At 33.6% G+C, this 16,760-nt stretch overlaps 1 protein-coding gene across 5 annotated transcripts in view; it reads right to left on the bottom strand.

Moving 5' to 3' along the window:
• LOC142232210 (uncharacterized) overlaps window positions 1-16,760 on the bottom strand; it is a 176,983-nt gene that overhangs the window by 3,398 nt on the left and 156,825 nt on the right. For 4 of the 5 annotated variants that reach the window (XM_075302935.1, XM_075302934.1, XM_075302936.1 and 1 more), the window contains exons 3-7: window positions 9,637-9,959; window positions 4,831-5,231; window positions 3,645-4,767; window positions 3,454-3,578; window positions 3,310-3,392 (exon numbers count right to left, since the gene is read on the bottom strand). In XM_075302935.1, the coding sequence (XP_075159050.1) occupies window positions 3,310-3,392; window positions 3,454-3,578; window positions 3,645-4,767; window positions 4,831-5,231; window positions 9,637-9,927 (2,023 nt within the window). In that variant the 5' untranslated portion in view covers window positions 9,928-9,959. Of the gene's footprint in view, window positions 1-3,296; window positions 3,393-3,453; window positions 3,579-3,644; window positions 4,768-4,830; window positions 5,232-9,636; window positions 9,960-16,760 lie in introns of all 5 variants that reach the window. The other variant, XM_075302938.1, reaches the window with a different exon arrangement.

Genomic DNA, 16,760 nt, shown 5'->3' on the forward strand with positions numbered 1-16,760 from the left:
CCGCAGCGATGTTAGGCCGGAGCAGTTCCGGAAGTGCACCCATTCCATGCACCGGTTACACCTCACCGAAACCGAGCGATGGTGAATTCGATTTCGGCAGACGGCACAGTACCATGGTCCGGGGTTTTCCTCTATCCCGGCTCGGACCAAAAGCAGGCGGAGAAGGCTCCCCGGGATGCACCTTCTCCAACACGAAAAAACGGACGAGACAACACGTACACTGAGGTGGCAGCCGCTGGCCGATGGCTGGTATCCATCGGGTCAATCCGGTGCGTAGAACCCGCCGCCGTGGGATCGCTTCCGTAGTTCAGCTGCTTCAGCGGTTCGTCCGGATCAGCGATTCGTTAGCTTCCGCAGTTTGGCTGCTTCAGCGGTTCGTCCGCTTCCGGGATTCGTTCGCTTCAGCTGTTCGGTTAATTCCGCGTTTCGTCCGGATCAGCGATTTGTTAGCTTCCGCAGTTTGGATGCTTCCGCAGTTTGGCTGCTTCCGCGATTCATTCGCTTCAGCTGTTCGGTTAATTCCGCGTTTCGTCCGCTTCAGCGATTCGTTCGTTTCCCCAGTTTGGCTGCTTCGGCGGTTCGCCCGCTTCCGGGATTCATTCGCTTCAGCACTTCGGCTGCTTGCGCGGTTCGTCCGCTTCCGTGATCCATTCGTTCAGCTGTTCGGTTAATTCCGCGCTTCGTCCGCTTCCGGGATTCGTTCGCTTCCGTAGTTCAGCTGCTTCAGCGGTTCGTCCGGATCAGCGATTCGTTAGCTTCCGCAGTTTTGATGCTTCAGCGGTTCGTCCGCTTCCGCGATTCATTCGCTTCAGCTATTCGGTTAATTCCGCATTTCGTCCGCTTCAGCGATTCGTTCGTTTCCCCAGTTTGGCTGCTTCGGCGGTTCGCCCGCTTCCGGGATTCATTCGCTTCAGCACTTCGGCTGCTTGCGCGGTTCGTCCGCTTCCGCGATCCATTCGCTTCAGCTGTTCGGTTAATTCCGCGCTTCGTCCGCTTCCGGGATTCGTTCGCTTCCGTAGTTCAGCTGCTTCAGCGGTTCGTCCGCTTCAGCGATTCGTTAGCTTCCGCAGTTTTGCTGCTTCAGCGGTTCGTCCGATTCAACGATTCGTTAGCTTCCGCAGTTTGGCTGCTTAAGCGGTTCGTCCGCTTCCGGTATTCGTTCGCTTCAGCAGTTCGGCTGCTTCCGCGGTTCGTCCGCTTCAGCGTTTCGTTAGCTTCCGCAGTTTGGCTGCTTCAGTGGTTCGTCCGCTTCAGCGATTCGTTCGTTTCCCCAGTTTGGCTGCTTCGGCGGTTCGCCCGCTTCCGGGATTCATTCGCTTCAGCACTTCGGTTGTTTGCGGGGTTCGTCTGCTTCCGCGATCCATTTGCTTCAGCTGTTCGGTTAATTCCGCGCTTCGTCCGCTTCCGGGATTCGTTCGCTTCCGTAGTTCAGCTGCTTCAGCGGTTCGTCCGCTTCAGCGATTCGTTAGCTTCCGCAGTTTGGCTGCTTCAGCGGTTCGTCCGATTCAGCGATTCGTTAGCTTCCGAAGTTTGGCTGCTTCAGCGGTTCGTCCGCTTCCGGTATTCGTTCGCTTCAGCAGTTCGGCTGCTTCCGCGGTTCGTCCGCTTCCCCCTAGTTCTAGTATAGCCGAACCTCCTCCTTCCCTCTTATCGTTTCAGGGACCGAACCGATACAATAGTCATCCCCTTCACGAACGCAGTATGTCATCTCTGAATTCAGGTTTCATTTCGAGTCCAGCGCGTCAGTTTATTTATTTACTCCCTACAATCTTCAAATCGAAAAAACTGGCCGATTTCATAATTTCTGAAGTCCTTGATATCGGCCAAACCTAAAACCGTTTCAGTGAACTTTCTCTCATGTAAGGCTATTTTTTTATCTGTTGGTCGAATTTCAATTTTGAGTTCTAACTTCCCAGCAGAAAAGCGTGATGAAAACTTTTTGATTCCAGGGCAGGGAAACTGAGATCTCCAGGTGAATATACGAACACATACGGATCGCAGGGTTAAGACAATGAACAACAGGCTCAGGTATTAGCAAGTTATGGATCTCTGAGGGTGACCTCTGGAAACTCGTCAACTGGTACAACAGGATTTCGTTGCAATCGGGTCCACGGTCCGGGGCGAACATTTGGGTTTCAACTCTGTCCAAGGACTGAAAACCGCCATTTGGAGTACACATGTATATTTCCTGAAAAGCTCTAATATACAAACTCCAAAGGGCTACAACAACAGAATTTCAGTCACCTTTGACGACGTTATTATATCGTTACCATAACGTCGCCAACAGTGAGGTAGAGGTAGGCAAAGGCTATGTGCCTGTTGGAACAATCTATTAATTAGTGTGGTCGGTTAATGGAATGTTGTCAGGTAGTCAACCGCGGTCCGGGATCCGGCGCCCTGAAACTTATGGCTCTGATCCAGATCGGGGAACTCTGCGACTAAGGTGGGATGCGGTCAAGCGAAATAGATGAGGCGTATCATGTGGCCCTTGATTACTGATGGTAGACACGTCAGTCACGCTGTGATCAATCACTGATAAGTAGGAATTGAGGCGATTGCACATGCTTGATCTTCGATAGGAGAAAACTACCATGACATGGGTGGTCTCTCCTTCCATGCCAAAGGAGGTGCTCACATTGCGAAGTTACAGTATTAACCTTGTAACTTCTCTCCGCTTCAGCTACAGTGTCCACATGAATGATGTTAATACCTGCCTGGTATGCTACGTCATCTAGATGTCCTCCTTGCAAAGCTCTATCTCGCGTCTTAGAAAGTAAATATCAAAAGATTACATTCCAGGATGGTGATTGTTAACCCACAAGATGGTGACTTGTATGGTAAATGTGATCAATGAGTATTCTATCAATCGGTCAAATGGAAATTTTCAATAGAAAAACCTGCAGAATTTGTTTGAGCAAGTGCCTATATCTATCTATATATCTATACCAAGTCTAAACTTGCATTACAAATCGACCATGGAAGATCTTTCTCCTCTAGTGCTATGGGAGGTATTTGAACTCCGACAACAGGATTAACCATGTCAGGTCAAAGATCAACCTCCTGGGTGTTGATTGGTGACTTCGATGGTAACTGCAATAACATCAGTGAACGTGTTGCTTCGTTTGAAGAATGATTATTCGATCTATCACTCGATCAAGATCGAAACCTTCAATGAAAAACCCTACGAAATTTCTTTCGGGAAGTGCTATATTCTATAAAGTTCCATTACAAATCGTCTTTCTGCTCCACGTATTTGCCTTCAAAATAAAATTAGATCTCCCCACGATCACGATTACCTTTGGCACTTACCCATCTGTCCCGGCTTTGGTGATGGCCATACAATATCAAATCTGTGCTGCATTTGTCCTCCTTGATATGGTCTCATTGATGTGCTACGAATGAAAATTATCCATAAAATTTTTTGACCTTTTTCCCGCGAATTATTATACAAACCTGTAGGGGTGTTTAAGACAACCGTAAACCTCCCGATAACGGCCATATAGGGTACCATAAGATACTCCCAGAATACGAGCAGCCTTTTTCATTTCAAGTCTTTTATTTTTAATGGCATCCAAAACCTTAAGAGAGAAAGAATTTTGCAAATTATTTCCCAAAGATTATATGAAATTATTCCCACTACTAACCCTCCTTGTGAATGGTTCCTCCCAGAATTGAGGACGTCGACCTTTGGCCAAATAATCATCCATTTTAATAACATCCTGCCATTCGGACATTTCCTCGCTGGTTAAACGAAAATCGGCATCATTGAATTCGTCTGCTTTGATATCGCTATAGTCTTCGGCATGATTACCATTCGAAGTACTTGCACCCGTTGCCGATGAAGATGTGGGTATGGTGGCCGTGGGAGCATGTATGAAATCATGAGTCATTAGAATACCATGTTCATTGATCATATAACCATCGGGTACATATTTTCCATACTGATGCGGATGATGGGGATGATGCAGGGGAGGAGGTGGTAATGCATGATGACCATGTGACGAGGACTGATGATGATTTGAAGAGCTTGCTGTGGATGCCGAAGCACTTGAGATGCTTGAACTGTGATGATGGGAATGTCCAGAGTTGGCGGTGGCTAAAGATGTAGTCGTTCTATGATTTGCTACACTCGTAGAGAGCGATGTGGGTGTTGTGGCCGATGATCCTGTGGATGATGTGCATGGAGTGGCCCTGCCACTATTTGCGTTTGCCGATTTTTCTCCAGTCTGTTGTTTATTTTCCATTTCTTCCACCGTTTGTGGTACACTGCCAGTTTCTTCCGGCTGTAAATCATCTGGTTGTGGGCTGCGTGGGGATTTCCTTTGATCTTCATCATTGGAATCTTTACTTGGCATTTCAATGCTTCTGGCATGCTCTGACGTTGAATCCTCTGAAGGTTGTTCTGTTTTTATCTTTACTACTTCATCTTTGTCATGGGATAGTATCTCTTCCGAGTTTCCTTCATCAATGGGTAGCTTTTCTGGTTTCTCAACTTCCATTGAGCTGGTAATCCATTCGGGCTCAGTTGCTGCATCATCATTGGCGGGATGTGAATCATGCTCCCTGTGCATTTGAGATCTATATCGCATGCGATGTTTATGCTGTTGCACATGGTGTTGATAATATTCGGCTGCTGATGGAGAATTTGGTCTGGAATGTTCTGTTGGTGTACCATGGAGGAGATTGGCTGATCGTTCATCAGCGTATTGAGATGCATCCAAATAGGGCGATTGTTCACTTCGATGCGAGTATTGAGCTAATTTACGTCTGCAAATAATCATACGATTAATGGTCTAAGATGGTCCATTTGCCTAAACGGATCATACTTACACATTGAAAACATCATAGGAATCATCTAGAGGAGGTCTTCCTCTCTTTCGCTTGGGTCCCAAATAGGCATCATTTGGTGACACGGCTGCCACCACTGAGATGGCACTTGTTGTTGGTGGTATGGGTGTTAGTGTGGGCATTCGCGCATTCATTGCTATGCCATGTTTGGGTGATGGTGTTTTATTATGCTCCCCCTCGGGACTGTGAGATCTTTGTTGGTGGTCACGACCATACGGATGATAGAGGTGAGAAGATTGTCTATTGCGTGATATGGGCGGGGAATGAAATTCCGTTTGTGGAGTTGGTGGTGGTGGTCCATCATCCTCATCGCGCCATGTTACTTCAGCTAGTCCTTTGATTTTGAGATCATCGGCTGTTTTCAGGAGTGATGCTAAGTTAGCCTGGAAAACGACAGAGAGAGAGAGTACAAGTTGAGCGGAGGTAATATACTAGAGATCCTAACGCAGTGTTCTAACTAACTTTGTTAGTTCGCTATGATTTGGAATCGTAACAAGTAACAATAATGGTGAGTTGAAAAAATCGGAATCAATGGCAACACTATGTCAGTTGCTTTTGACGAATTAGAATTGGTCGTAATGACAAAAGTCGCCAGACAGCTCGGTTTTAACCCAGAACAGTCTTCCCCATGACTTTTAAAGTAAAGTACAATTTTTCTAATACTTTTCATTTGCAAATGGTTTTATTATTGATTCGGTCATTATACAAAACTATTGTTTTGTTTTAGTTAAATTAAAAGAAAATTTAATAATGCTTCCTTTGAAGTTAAATTTTAAATGCAACGAAAAGGAAGGTAGGATAGCGCCATCTATTGGAATTGAGTGCCAATGACCAGTTGGGGAGTCAGCGTTTTAACATATGAAAGCTGATGTGTGTGTGTGGCGACCACATCTATAAAAGGAGTAGCTGGGCAACATACTGGGCAGTAGGTTGACTATCGCGTAATTTTACAAACTCCTTTCCCCGCGACTTCGTCAGACAAACTGCTTCCCCTCCACGTCTACAAAGTATAATCTTCGTCAAACAAAATTTCTTCCTCCCGAGCCACCGAAATATAATCTTCGTCAGACAAACTTGTTCCTCCGCGTCTTCGAAGTCTAATCTTCGTCAGACAAACTTCCTCCGCGCCTGAGAAGTAAAACCTTCGTCAAACAAACTCCTTCCTCCAACGTCTTCGAAGTATAATCTTCGTCAGACAAACTCCTTCCCCGTGCGAGGAGTAAAATCTTCGTCAGTCGTACTGCGTTTCTGTGGACGATTTCCAGTCCAGCCTTGTCACCATCAGTAGAGACAAACCCCGAGAATTTCTATGAAATTTTCTCTAAATATAAAAATTCTATAAAATTGTCTTTAAAGAAAAAAGTTCTATGCAATTTTCTTTAAATATAAAATTTCTATGGAATTTTCTCGAAATATAAAATGTCTATAAAATTTTCTTTAAATATAAGATTTCTATGAAATTTTCTCTAAATATCAAATTTCTATGAAATATTCTCTAAAGATAAAATTTCTATAAAATGTTCTCTGAATATAAAATTTCTGTGAAATTTTCTTTAAAGGTAAAATTTTCTCCTCCTTTCCCCGCGCCTTCGAAGTACAATCTACGTCAGACAAACTGATTCTCCTCCACGTCTGCAAAGTATTATCTTCGCCAGACAAATTTTCTATGAAATTTTCTCTAAAGATAAAATTTCTATAAAACTTTCCTTAAAGGTGAAATTTCCGTGAAAATTTTTCTAAATATAAAATTTCAACGAAATTTTCTCTAAAAACAAAATGTCAATGATTTTTTTAAGCACAAAATTTCTATGAAATTTTCTCTAAATAAAAAATTCTTTAAAATTGTCTTTAACGAAAAAATTTCTATGCAATTTTCTTTAAATATAAAATTTCTATGGAATTTTCTCGAAATATAAAATGTCTATGAAATTTTCTTTAAATATAACATTTCTGTGAAATTTTCTCTAAATTTCTATAAATTTTTCTCTAAAGAGAACATTTCTATAAAATTTCTCTGAAATTTTCTTCAAAGACAAAATTTGTATGAAATTTTATCTAAAGACAATATTTCTACACAATTTTCTCCAAAGACAAAATTTTTTTCTTTAAATATCAAATGTCTATGAAATTTTCTCTAAATATAAAATTTCTATGAAATATTCTCTAAAGATAAAATTTCTATGAAATTTTCTCTAAAGACAAATTTTCTATGAAATATTCTCTGAATAAAACATTTCTACGAAATTTTCTCGAACACAAAACCATTTTCTCTAAAACGAAATATCCACAAATTTTTGCTCTATGAAATTTATTTCTATAAAATTTTATTCCAAACTTCCAAAGACAAACTTTCTATAAAATTTTCTCCAAAGACAAAATTTTTTTCTTTAAATATAAAATTTCAACGAAATTTTCTCTAAATATCAAATGTTTATGAAATTTTCTCTAAAAATAAAATTTCTATGAAATATTCTCTAAAGATAAAATTTCTATAAAATTTTCTATGAATATAACATTTCTGTGAAATTTTCTTTAAAGACAAATTTTTCTGCAAAGACAATATTGCTATACAATTTCTATGAAATTTTCTCTAAAGACAAAATTTCTATGAAATGTTCTCTGAATAAAAAATGTCTATGAAATTTTCTCGAATACAAAACAATTTTCTCTAAAACAAAATATCCATAAATTTTTGCTTTATGAAATTTATTCCTATAAAATTTTATTTATGGACAAAATTTCTATGAAATTTTATCTATGGAAAAAATTTCTATGAAATTTTATCTATGGACAAAATTTCTATGAAATTTTCTCTAAAGAAAAAATTTCTATAAAATTTTCTCTAAAGAAAAAATTTCTATGAAATGTTCTCTAAAAAAATGTATATAATTTTCTGTAAATACAAAATTTTTATGAAATTTTTTCTAAAGACTAGATTTTTATGAAATTTTCTCTAATGACAAAATTTCTATAAAATTTTATCTATGGAAAAAATCTATGAAATTTTATCTATGGAAAAAATTTCTATGAAATTTTATCTAAAGAAAAATTTCTATAAAATTTTCTTTAAATACAAAATTTCTATATAATTATATCTAACGAAAAAATTACCTTGAATTTTTCTGTAAATACAAAATTTCTATGAAATTTTCTTTCTATGAAATGTTCTCTAAAAAAATGTGTATAATTTTATGTAAATTCAAAATTTTTATGAAATTTTTTCTAAAGACAAGATTTCTATGAAATTTTCTCTAAAGACAAAATTTTTATGAAATTTTATCTATGGAAAAAAATTTAAATGAAATTTTATCTATGGAAAAAATTTCTATGAAATTTTATCTAATGAAAAATTTCAATAAAATTTTCTTTAAATACAAAATTTCTATATAATTATATCTAACGAAAAAATTGCCTTGAATTTCTCTGTAAATACAAAATTTCTATGAAATTTTCTTTAAAGAAAAAATTTTCTCTAAAGAAAAAATTTCTATGAAATGTTCTCTAAACAAAAGATTGTATATAATTTTATGTAAATACAAAATCTTGTCTCTAAAGACAAGATTTCTATGAAATTTTCTCTAAAGACAAGATTTCTATGAAATTTTTTCTAAAGACAAGATTTCTATGAAATTTTCTCTAAAGACAAAATTTCTATGAAATTTTATCTAAAGAAAAATTTCTATAAAATTTTCTTTAAATACAAAATTTTTATATAATTATATCTAACGAAAAAATTGCCTTGAAATTTTCTGTAAATACAAAATTTCTATGAAATTTTCTTTAAAGAAAATATTTCCAAAATGCATTGATCATCTTCCATAACATCATAAAAAAAAACAAGTAAGGAAAGTCTAAAGTCGGGCGGGGCCGACTGTACTATACCCTGCACCACTTTGTAAATCCACATTTTCGATACTATATCAAATCCGTCAAATGTGTTGGGTGCTATATATAAAGGTTTTTGTCCCAAATACATACATTTAAATCTGACTCCATTTGAACAAAATTTATAATCTATAGACTTAAAATTTAAGTCGGCTAATGCCCTGGAATGGTACACTATGTTAGTAAAAAAAATATGGGAAACATTTTAATCTAAACCAATTTTGAGGTAACTTCCCAAAAGTGTATTTATGATTTATCGGTCGATAGATATGTATTAGAAATAAAAGAAAATTGGAGTCACTTTTACAAGTTTTCGACTTAGCAGTGGCGATTTTATAAGGAAAATGTGGGTGTTTTGGCCATTTTTGCTCAAATCGGAAAAACATATATATGGAAGCTATATAGAAATCTGAACCGATTTCAAACAAATTTGACATGCATACTTAGTATTTTAATTCTACTCCCTGTGCATAATTTGACGTAAATCGGACTACAACTTTGACCTCTGTGGTCATATGACGGAAAATCGGGCGAAAGATATATATGGAAGCTATATCTAAATCTGAACCGATTTCAATAAAATTTAGCACACTTGACTACACTACTAATTGTACTCGTAGTGCAAAATTTCAAGCAAATCAGGGTAAAACTCTGGCTTCTGGGGCCATATAATTCCATATCGGGCGAAAGATATATATATGAGAGCTATATCTCAATCTGAACCGATTTCTTCCAAAATCAATAGGGTGATATTCTGACCCAAAGACATGATTTTTATGATTTGTTTTTGTTTAATTTTAATTTTTCTAGAAATACCAAAGTTTTTGAAATTTTCTCTAAATACAAAATTTCTAAGAAATTTCCTTAAAGGACAAAATTTGTATAAAATTTCTAAATACTCACATGCTCCACATTGATTTCTCCTTTGTACATGAATTCAATTAAACACTTGATATCGGCAAATGATATATCCTTCATGATGATAATGGGATCACGTTCATTGGAATAATTTGTAAGGATGGTATCGAAGAATGTACTACAGGCACACAAGACCACACGATGGGCCTTTATCAATTGTCCATCACAGGCCAAGGTGACATCACAAAAACAGCCACGATCCAAAAGCTGTGAGAACATAGTCTGTAAATTACTATGGTGATATTTCCACCTCAGGCAATACTGTTGCGGCAACATGATGATGGTTCTAGAGTGATGACGAAGTGAAACTGAAATGAAAACCAAAAAAGCGTCATCTTAATAAAGGGGGGTCTTTCATATTTCAGAATGTAATAAAATGAAATTGAGGAACATCACTCAGTTTAACTTCTCCTTTTTGGGTTTATACAAACCCTAGCACCTTACGTTTATATGACCAAGGGAGAAATGGTCAAAAGTCTTAATAATTTATAACCACCACTACTATAATCAACCCTTTTTCATACTAATCCCTTTGACCATATCCTGTTTGTTTTTTTTTGTTGACCAGTTTCCTCAAAATGGATATTTCCTTTTTTTCGTTATTTTTTTTTTGTTCCATAAAATTGAAAATATTTTCTTTCATTTCCTTAAAAGCAAAATAACATTAGAAATTCTCAAGATTTTTTTGTCAGTTTTTCTTTTTGAAAATAAAAACACAAAGAAAGAGTGACCATTTTTTGCCATTTAAAAGAATCCAGCCAACGACTTGCTTACATTTAACCCTTCCTTTTGCCAGCTTAATAACCATCCCCCCTCCCTATTCACTAACTAGTGATTTTGGCTATACTGCGAAAAGGATGAACACACTTCATATAAACCTCTTCTTCTTTTAGTTCCATAAAAACATCACATTTTTTCTCTGAAAAAAAAGAGAAGAGTAATAAAAAATAAACCCAAAAGGACTGGGGTAAAAATTCTATCGTAAAAATTCAGGATAAAAACCTTTTCCAGTTTGTGTCGTTTTTCTTTTAGCTGATTTTCTTTTATTTTTTATTTCCCAGAAAAAAACATTTTTCTCGTTAAAAATACAAAATGAAACATAAAAAAGTAAATGGTAATAATTTCAAAGATTGTGAAAAAGAAAACAAGATTTGAAGGCTTCGCAACGACCATGTGAAACAGACTAAAATTAAGAATGATGCTAAATATATAGCATACTTTAGGGAGCCTACAAAAATAAAATGTGGCTAGTAAATACAGAATAGGTTTTAGTAAACAAATGTATTTATTTATTTTATTTATAATTAATACTGCATTTATAGTAAATATAATATTAGTATAAAATAGAAAAAAGCATTGGCAACTGAGGCCATCCGCAATTCGTGAAAAGAATTTTATTTCCGAACTTTCGGAAAATTTTACAAATCTTTTCGCTATTCTTCAAAATTTGGAAATATTTATAAAATATTAAAAATGTTCACCTCTGTCCATTGTAAAAACATCGCCCTTTTGGATGAGCTATAAGTGTTAGCGTGAGTAAAATTTATTTTTCATAAATTTTTTTCATTTAATAAAAGAAAAGTAATAAAAAATAACCCCAAAAGGACATGGGTAAAATTTGTATCTTTTCCACTTTTTGTCGTTTTTCTTAGGGCAGTTTTTTTCTTTTTTTTATTTTCCAAACAAAAACCATTCTTTGTTGTGAATACTAAATGAAACATAAAAAAGTAAATGGTAATAATTTCAAAGATTGTGAGAGGGGTTCATGAAAAAAAAAACAAGATTTGAAGCGTGGAAGGAAAATACAATTTTTAAAAAAAGTACAAAAAATGTATTTTTTTGAGCGAAAAAATACTTTTCACTAAATTTCAACAAAAATTCCATTGGAAGATTATTGTCAAGAGCTCATTTCTACTGAATTTTAAAGAAATTAAAATTTTGTTTGTCAACTCCTCAATTTTAATTTGTATACCCTTCACCACTACTGTGGTACAGGGTATAATAAGTTTGTGCATTTGTATGTAACGCCAAGAAGGAGTAATCATAGACCAACCTTTTAGTATACGGATCGGCTTAGAATTAAATTCTGAGTCGATTTAGCGATGTCCGTCTGTCTGTCTGTCCGTCTGTCTGTCCGTCTGTCTGTCTGTCTGTCTGTCTGTTGATGTATTTTTGTGTGCAAAGTACAGCTCGCAGTTTTAGTCCGATTGTCCTAAAATTTGGTATAGGGTCCTGTTTCGGCTCAAAGACGATCCCTATTGATTTTGGAAAAAATCGGTTCAGATTTAGATGTCCGTCTGTCTGTCTGTCTGTCTGTCTGTCTGTCTGTCTGTCTGTCTGTCTGTCTGTCTGTCTGTCTGTCTGTCTGTCTGTCCGTCTGTCTGTCTGTCCGTCTGTCTGTCCGTCTGTCTGTCTGTTGATGTATTTTTGTGTGCAAAGTACAGCTCGCAGTTTTAGTCCGATTGTCCTAAAATTTGGTATAGGGTCCTGTTTCGGCTCAAAGACGATCCCTATTGATTTTGGAAAAAATCGGTTCAGATTTAGATATAGCTGCCATATATATTTTTCACCGATCTGGTCATAATTGGCGTGTATATCAACCGATCTTCCTCAAATTCCGTACATCCGAATATTTTATGAGTCTCGAAAAACTTGCAAAATATCAGCAAAATCGGTTCAGATTTAGATATAGCTCCCATATATAGCTTTCGCCCGATTAACACTCATTTACCCACAGAGGCCAATTTTTTGCTCCGATTTAGTTGAAATTTTGCATAGGGAGTAGAATTAGCGTTGCAACTATGAGTGCCAAATTTGCTTGAAATCGGTTCAGATTTGGATATATCTCCCATATTAAGCTTTCGCCTGATTTACACTCATATGACCACAGAGGCCAATTTTTAACTCCGATTTAGTTGAAATTTTGCACAGGGAGTAGAATTAGCATTGTAGCTATGCGTGCCAAATTTGGTTGAAATCGGTTCAGATTTAGATATAGCTCCCATATATATATGTTTTTCTGATTTCGACAAAAATGGTCAAAATACCAACATTTTCCTTGTAAAATCGCCACTGCTTAGTCGAAAAGTTGTAAAAATGACTCTAATTTTCCTAAACTTCTAATACATATATATCGAGCGATAAATCATAAATAAACTTTTTCGGAGTTTCCTTAAAATTGCTTCAGATTTAAACGTTTCCCATATTTTTTTTACTAACATTGTGTTCCACCCTAGTGCATTAGACGACTTAAATTTTGAGTCTATAGATTTTGTAGAAGTCTATCAAATTCTTCCAGATCGAGTGATATTTAAATATATGTATTTGGGACAATATATAGCCCCCAACACATTTGACGGATGTGATATGGTATCGAAAATTTAGATCTACAAAGTGGTGCAGGGTATAATATAGTCGACCCCGCCCGACCTTGGACTTTCCTTACTTGTTTTAGTTGTATTTCCGCTTACAAAGACTACCCAATCACGGTTGCCAAAGTTTGTAGAATTCTACTGTTTGGTAGATTGGTAGAATTCATGGTGCTTCATAAATTTTCTGTAGATAAATAATAATAAAATGTTGACAAAATTTTCTATAGAAATAAAATTTTGACAAAATTTTCTATAGGAATAAAATTTTTACAAAATTTTCTATAGAAATAAAATTTTGTCAACATTTTCTATAGAAATAAAATTTAAAAAAAAAATTCTACAGAAATAATATGTTGACAAAATTTTCTACAGAAATAATATGTTGACAAAATTTTCTATAGAAATAAAATTTTGACAAAATTTTCTTTAGAAATAAAATTTTGACAAAATTTTCTTTAGAAATAAAATTTTGACAAAATTTTCTATAGAAATAAAATTTGGCAAATTTTTCTATAGAAATAAAATTTTGACAAAACTTTCTATAGATATAAAATTTTAACAAAATTTTCTATAAAAATTAAATTTTGACAACATTTTCTATAGAAATAAAATTTGAATAAAATGTGCTATAGAAATAAAGTTTTGACAAAATTTTCTACAGAAATAAACTTTTGACAGCATTTTCTATAGAAATAAAATGTTGACAATATTTTCTAAAGAAATAAAATTTTGACTAAATTTTCTATAGAAATAAAATTTTGACAAAATTTTCTATAGAAATAAAAATTTTCTACCGACATAAAATTTTGACAAAACTTTCTATAGATATAAAATTTTAACAAAATTTTCTATAAAAATAAAATGTTGACAAAATTTTCTATAGTTTCAAAGTTTTGACAAAATTTTCTATAAATATAACATTTTTACAAAATTTTCTATAGAAATAAAATTTTGACAAAATTTTCTATAGAAATAAAATTTTAACAAAATTTTTCTATAGGAATAACCTTTTCACAAAATTTTCTATGGATATAAAATTTGGACTAAATTTTTTATGAAAATAAAATTTTGACAAAATTTTCTATAGGAATCAAATTTGGTTAAAATTTTCTATAGAAATAAGATTTTGACAATATTTTCTATAGAAATCAAATTTGGTTAAAATTTTCAATAGAAATAAAATTTTGACAAATTTTTCTATAGAAATAAAATTTTAACAAAATTTTCTATAGAAATAAACTTTTCACAAAATTTTTTTCTGGATATAAAATTTCGACTAAATTTTTTATAAAAATAAAATTTTGACAAAATTTTCTATAGAAATTAAACTTGGATAAAATTTTCTATAGAAATAAGATTTTGACAATATTTTCTATAGAAATCAAAATTTAACAAAATTTTCTATAGAAATAACATTTTAACAAAATTTTCTATGGATATAAAACTTGGACAAAATTTTTGATAGAAATAAAATTTTGACAATATTTGCTATAGATATGACAAAATTTTCTATAGAAATAAAATGTTGACAAAATTTTCTATAAATATGAAATTTTGACAAATTTCTATCGAAATAAAACGTTGGCAAAATTTTCTATAGAAATAAAATTTTGACAAAATTTTCTATAGAATTAAAATTTTGACAAAATTTTCTATAGAAATAAACATTTTCTACCGACATAAAATTTTGACAAAACTTTCTATAGATATAAAATTTTAACAAAATTTTCTATAAAAATAAAATGTTGACAAAATTTTCTATACAAATAAAGTTTTGACAAAATTTTTTATAAAAATAACATTTTTACAAAATTTTCTATAGAAATAAACTTTTGACAAAATTTTCTATAGAAATAAAATTTTGACAAAATTTTCTATAGAAATAAACTTTTGACAAAATTTTCTATAGAAATAAAATTTTGACAAAATTTTCTATAGAAATAAAATTTTAACAAAATTTTTCTATAGGAATAATCTTTTCACAAAATGTTCTATGGATACAAAATTTGGACTAAATTTTTTATGAAAATAAAATTTTGACAAAATTTTCTATAGAAATCAAATTTGGTTAAAATTTTCTATAGAAATAAGATTTTGACAATATTTTCTATAGAAATCAAATTTGGTTAAAATTTTCAATAGAAATAAAATTTTGACAAAATTTTCTATAGAAATAAAATTTTAACAAAATTTTCTATAGAAATAAACTTTTCACAAAATTTTTTTCTGGATATAAAATTTGGACTAAATTTTTTATAAAAATAAAATTTTGACAAAATTTTCTATAGAAATCAAACTTGGATAAAATTTTCTATAGAAATAAGATTTTGACAATATTTTCTATAGAAATCAAAATTTAACAAAATTTTCTATAGAAATAACATTTTAACAAAATTTTCTATGGATATAAAACTTGGACAAAATTTTTGATAGAAAAAAATTTTGACAATATTTGCTATAGATATGACAAAATTTTCTATAGAAATAAAATGTTGACAAAATTTTCTATAAATATGAAATTTTGACAAATTTCTATCGAAATAAAACGTTGGCAAAATTTTCTATAGAAATAAAATTTTGACAAAATTTTCTATAGAAATAAATTTGTATATTATGGATGTTTTTATTATATTCGACCTGTATATAGATTTTCCAATTGATAATTGTTGATAAAAACGAAAAATTCAGACAGTTCACCAAACCCAAAAGTAAACCACACTTGAACCATCCGAAAAAAGGTTTCCACGATAGCCGGCTTTTGCCGAAATAAATTCGTACAAACATATCTCTTTTCCTTTGCAACAAAGATTAAAGAAAACAAGTAAGGAAAGTCTAAAGTCGGGCGGGGCCGACTATATTATACCATGCACCACTTTGCAGATCTAATTTTTCGATACCATATCACATCCTCTGTGGTCATATGAGTGTCAATCGGGCGAAAACTATATATGGGAGCTATATCTAAATCTGAACCGATTTCAATAAAATTTGGCACACTTGACTACACTACTAATTGTACTCCTAGTGCAAAATTTCAACCGAATTGGGGTAAAACTCTGCCTTCTGGGACCGTATTAGTCCATATCGGGCGAAAGATATACATGGGAGCTATATCTAAATCTGAACCGATTTCAATAAAATTTGGCACACTTGACTATAGTACTAATATAGTACTAAACTCTGGCTTCTGGGTCCATATAAGTCCATATCGGGCGAAATATATATATGGGAGCTATATCTAAATCTGAACCAATTTCTTCCAAAATCAATAGGGTTCTATTCTAACCCAGAACACATATTTGTGCCAAATTTGAAGTCGATTGGACTAAAACTGCGACCTAGACTTTTATTACAAAAATGTGTTCATGGACAGACGAACAGACAGACATGGCTTTATCGACTCAGGAGCCCACCCTGAGCATTTTTGCCAAAGACACCATGTGTCTATCTCGTCTCCTTCTGGGTGTTGCAAACATATGCACTAACTTATAATACCCTGTTCCACAGTGTGGCGCAGGGTATAAAAACCAACAATAACAAAACAAAACGAATAAAATTTTCTATAGAATTAAACTTTCGACAACATTTTCTATAGAAATAAAATTTTGACAAAACTTTCTATAGAAATAAAATTTTGACAACATTTTCTATAGAATTCATGATTCTTTATAAATTTCCGTAGATAAATAAAAATAAAATGTTGACAAAATTTCTATAGAAATAAAATTTTGACAAACA

Source organism: Haematobia irritans, chromosome 3 (genome assembly GCF_050003625.1).
Source record: "Haematobia irritans isolate KBUSLIRL chromosome 3, ASM5000362v1, whole genome shotgun sequence".
Classification (NCBI taxonomy): domain Eukaryota; kingdom Metazoa; phylum Arthropoda; class Insecta; order Diptera; family Muscidae; genus Haematobia; species Haematobia irritans.